The sequence below is a fragment of the Atta colombica genome, unplaced genomic scaffold (assembly GCF_001594045.1).
Source record: "Atta colombica isolate Treedump-2 unplaced genomic scaffold, Acol1.0 scaffold10, whole genome shotgun sequence".
Taxonomy (NCBI): Eukaryota; Metazoa; Arthropoda; class Insecta; order Hymenoptera; family Formicidae; genus Atta; species Atta colombica.
In genome coordinates this window covers 255,354-260,279 of record NW_017259184.1, presented here as the reverse complement: position 1 = coordinate 260,279, position 4,926 = coordinate 255,354, and the positions used below count along the sequence as shown (strand labels likewise).

At 36.2% G+C, this 4,926-nt stretch overlaps 1 protein-coding gene across 1 annotated transcript in view; it reads right to left on the bottom strand.

The window, feature by feature from the left end:
* Positions 1–4,670, bottom strand: part of LOC108684178 (tyrosine-protein kinase transmembrane receptor Ror2) — a 5,035-nt gene extending 365 nt beyond the window's left edge. Inside the window, exons 1-8 of the mRNA XM_018188341.1 lie at positions 4,447–4,670; positions 4,217–4,293; positions 3,921–4,111; positions 3,128–3,389; positions 2,634–2,876; positions 2,079–2,263; positions 915–1,560; positions 159–537 (exon numbers count right to left, since the gene is read on the bottom strand). Coding sequence (XP_018043830.1) covers positions 173–537; positions 915–1,560; positions 2,079–2,263; positions 2,634–2,876; positions 3,128–3,389; positions 3,921–4,111; positions 4,217–4,280 — 1,956 coding nt within the window. The 5' untranslated portion in view covers positions 4,281–4,293; positions 4,447–4,670 and the 3' untranslated portion in view covers positions 159–172. The remainder of the gene's footprint in view (positions 1–158; positions 538–914; positions 1,561–2,078; positions 2,264–2,633; positions 2,877–3,127; positions 3,390–3,920; positions 4,112–4,216; positions 4,294–4,446) is intronic.
* Positions 4,671–4,926: the final 256 nt, after the last annotated feature.

The window sequence follows — 4,926 nt, the reverse complement described above, 5'->3', positions numbered from 1 at the left end:
TGCTTACACAATGAAAAAAGGCTAATTTTTTGTGAAGATTTAAGTTCAAGACAGGATAATTTTTTTTCATAGGAATGAAAAAAAATATAAATCTCCCTTCTCTTCTTAACTTGTACAAATTTCACACTATGCGCTTTAAGAGAAATACCGATTATTACCATTACTATTACATTCATACGCGGATACGTAGCGGAACGCTGTCCGACTTGCATTCTGCCTCCAGGTTCTGCTTGATTCCGTCGAGAGTTTGATAGATCGTACGGAAGGTAGGCCGATCGGATGGCCGCCTGTTCCAGCAGAGCTTCATCAGATCGTAAATCGACTGTGGCGTATTATCCGGACAGCGCAGCACTTCGCCTTCCTTGATGTACTTGACTACCTCTTCATGCGTCATCCCATAGTATGGCTGCAGCGCGAAACTGAAGATCTCCCAGAGACACACGGCGAACGCCCACACGTCTGACTCGACGGTGTATTTGTTGTACAGTATACTCTCCAGCGGCATCCATCTGACGGGGATGGCATCCTGCTCGTCTCCTATTATTAAAAATTACAAGTAATATGATGACAAATTTTCGTAAAAAGTGCAACATTAAATTAACATAAAAGTAAAAATAATTTTGATTTCAAGAATAAATCAAACAGAAGTAAAATATCAATATGAGCCTTCGAGAGATCGCCTTATAAATAATATATTTATAAGGTGATAAGATATACAATTCACAAACAATTGAAATGTATCAACGAAGTTAATTACAAACATTTCGACTCTGGAATCCTCTTCAGTGCGGAAGTTAAGTTATAAAACTCCATATGTTGTTGTTCATATTAGCATTTTACTTGTATTTAATACAACTGTATCGTTCTCTGCAACAAGTTCTTTAAATACACTCCAATAAAAATAAGAAAAAAACCTTTATAATAATCCTGCAAGTATATCTTTTGCGACAGTCCGAAGTCAGCGATCTTAACGATCATCTGGTCGTTTATCAGGCAATTGCGCGTCGCCAGATCGCGATGAACAAACTTCCGGTCGGACAGGTAGACCATACCGGATGCTACTTGTAGTGCGATGTTGATCAAATCCATGTGCGAGAGCCGCGAAGGCTCGCCCGCTGTCGTGCCGTCGTCCACACTGGGCATGCGGATGACATAATTGCTGGGCGAGCAGGAACGCAGGAACTCGTTGAGATCGCCACGGCCCATATATTCGAACAGCAGGCACATCGGCCGTCCGAGCGCGCAAACTCCCAGCAACTTTACGATATTCGGATGATCGAACTCAGCAAGGAGGCATGCTTCTCGCTCGAAATCCCGCAACAAGTCGTCTGACGCTTCCTCTTTTAGCATCTTTACGGCGACATTTGTGAATTCTTCGCCTGGGACTAGCCCCGGCGCCTTCGCCTGGAACACGCGGCCGAAGGCGCCCTGACCCAGATCCCGCACATAAATGATATTATTCCGCGGGAACTCCAATTTCTCCAATTTGGGATTTAGCTGCGCGCTCGTCTTGTGATACGCCTCGTTATTCGGCAACTTGTCCAGATCAATGTTCACATCCTGCAAAGAGCGAGTAAGTTTGAAAATCATAAGTCAAAAGAAAAATTAAAATAGCTGTTACAAGATAATCTAGGCGTAAATACGAAAAATAAATATAAAGATACATTTAATAACATAACTTTAGAACAATTGATTTTATATGAAGAATTTTTTAAAAATTATTGTATATATGAAGAAATCTCGATTGAGCTTACATTACATTGTTTTTGAGAAGAATTTCTTTTCGATAATTTTATAAAAAGAGATTATCTTTTCTTTTTTTATTGGAAAGAGTTCACGAAGCGATAGATACTTTACATTAGATTATTAATATATTAATATTGCAAACAATATTATTGTAAATTAAATAATTTCCAAATTTATATATACATATATCATTTTGTATCCAATAAATTTAGATTATTATTTAAATTACAATAATATATACATATAATTTTAGAAGAAACGTTTGAGTTAACATTACTTCTTTCTTTTTCCTTATATATTTTATAATTAAAGTTTAATTTGATGAACAATACTTGATTATCAGTCGGATTATAGCCTCGGTGGCGTTTGTGCAGTCTTTGACTCAGCAGGATAGACAATAGTGCTCCAGCTACAATTACAAAGCCCAACGCTGACAGTATGAGTACCAGTGTGTTATTGAATAAGGTGTCCATCATTATATTTTTTGGTTCGATCTCCACTTTAATTGTAACATTATCTAAAAAAAATATTAAAACTATTATACAAAATCAACCATGTGTCATGTTGAAACAAAAAATATTCTAATTAAAGATATTCATACAAAATACATTTCATAAATAGTGATGGGAGTAAATGAAAAAAGTTTGATTTGAATGTTTCAATTATATTAACGTAAGAGAAGAGAAATTATTAATATAAATTAACTAGAAATTCTTAGGCTGATATTCATAATCTATTCTTATATTCAAGACTGTTTTAAATTCTATCTTGAGGTGTCATGAACCAAAAGAGTCGCATTAATGCCTTAAGACATTACTTAAGACGATCTTGAAATATTGAAGAATCGACTATGAATACCAGCCTTAGTATATTTTAATTGTACCTACCACATAGAGGAATATCGCAATGTTGCCAGCGTGTTGATGGATCAGTTGTAAAGCACCACGGCATTGGCTCGTCACCGCCCGCATTTCTACAGTAATTTTCACCGTGACGAATTTGTGGGAAGACGTCAGGCGGTTTATCGTGACTGTGTGGTATCTGAGCGCTCCACGATTGACAATCCAGACCGTATTTAGTCTTGTTTACCATCCCCATGTAGAATCTGCCGTTACCTCTGATGCAATCGTCTAGAAAAGTCGGTCAATGTTATTCAATTAATACTTAAAAATTTAATTACAATAGTCAGACAATAATCAGCAGAGAAAGCAGCTTTGCAACTGTTGTAAAATTCTTCAATATGATTGTTTTATACATTTAGATCTATAAGGAGAAAAAAGCAAGAATTAATCGTATTGAAAGATTTTACAACAGTTGTAAAGCTGCTTTCTCCATTGAACGTAGTCAATATCTTTAATATTATTTAAACGCGATAACTCACAAGTGACGATTTCCTCGTCCATGTCGGTCAAGTGTACGTGTGAACAGGTAGGCGTCTCCTTGTTCACTTTGGGCAAACTCTCGCATTCTGGTAGCACAAAGTGCCCACGTGAGCGAATGTAAATGTCTCTCTGCTTGTTGTCCTCGATGATCGCCCAGTCGTTGAAGCAAAACTGTTGGCGTACAGCCATGCAGTCTTCGTAGCAGAGAGGCAGGCCAGTAGATTCGTGACACAGTGGAAACGCATACATGCAGAGCATTTTCTGCATAAAAAAATAAAAGAATGATAAAATTATTCCACTATAATAAGAGATTAATTTCAGAGATGTTACACATCAAGGAACAACAGAATTAATTCTTGTAGACTTTTTTTACTCTTATAAATGTTTACTTAGTAAAATGAGCGTAATTTATTATTAATGATAAGAACATTTTTCCTCATCAGTTCCAACTTACCTTCTTAAAGTTATCTAACTGAAACTATCTTAAACTTTTCTCAAGACTAATGTCTGTATTCATAGTCAGGCCTTATATTTGAGGCTTACTTAAATTTATCTTCAGATGCTCTATGAATTACTTCATTGGCTACTGTACATCTAAAGACAAATTTAAAGAAGCCTCAAATACAAGGTCTAACTATAAGTCTTTTTAAAAGTAATTTTACAAATATTTGATAAGTAGGTAGTTCTTCAGTTTAGGCTTCCTCAATTCCAATATTGATAAAATTATTTTTAATTGTTTTTAAAACTTTTAAATTGTTTTTAAATTGTTTTTAAAACTTTGAGTTATCACACCTCTGCTGCTGAACGACATGGCTCCAGAAGAGTTCCTATCAGCTCCTCCCAGAGATTCGCTGTGATCTTCTCGTTCAGCCATCCTCCAGGATTATCATTGGAATCATTAAACCACACCTTCCCAATTCCACTGAGATATTTCTTGCATATTTTGCCACTGTATGGAGCGCAGTAACCTTGCGACTCCGGCTCTGATAGAAGACAGAGGAAATTAAGGAATATCAAATAAGCTTACAAACATTTACATTTGTTATATCGATTATAAACGATTATTAAAGCAACATGGACATACGTACTTGCTTGTAGGGAACCGAAACGTAGGAATATTGCCAGTGAATAAATGATGGCCCAAAACACCATTATTTACAGTCATCTATATATACATACATATATATATATATATGCATATATTTATTTTTATAGATGTGTGTGTGTGTGTGTGTGTGTGTGTGTGTGTGTGTATGCAGATATCTCTTTCTTCGTGTATAATGCGTGATGTCGCAATGGAAATCCAGAAGAAGCTCACATGTTTGATATAATAAAAGAAACGATGTTGATACGGTCCCTTTTTAGGTTTGCTTGACGGTTAACATCGAGCCATCCTGATCGATCAATGGAACTCTCGAATACGGCGACGGCCGTCTTTCTCGGACGATGATTATGCCATTCCGAGTGACAATCGCGCATATGAAACTCGATAATTCTTCAATATTTCGACGGTGTCAATCAGCGGGTCAGATCATGGCGGTAAACTCCCGATCTGTTTAATAGAGGTTACGATGAAGCTATCACCTACTCGCGTTAGAAATATATACACGGTGTCTGAAATTATCCGTATAGCTTTTGGTTTTTGGTAATTATTTAGAAGATCCCCCTCAGCTCCAAAGCTCTAATATATTTCTTTTGTATTGTATATATAAATAACGCGTATATAAATAACTTCATTTTCGTAAATTTATTTAATTCTTCAGAAAAAAATGTCGAAAAATTTCGAATAATCTGACCT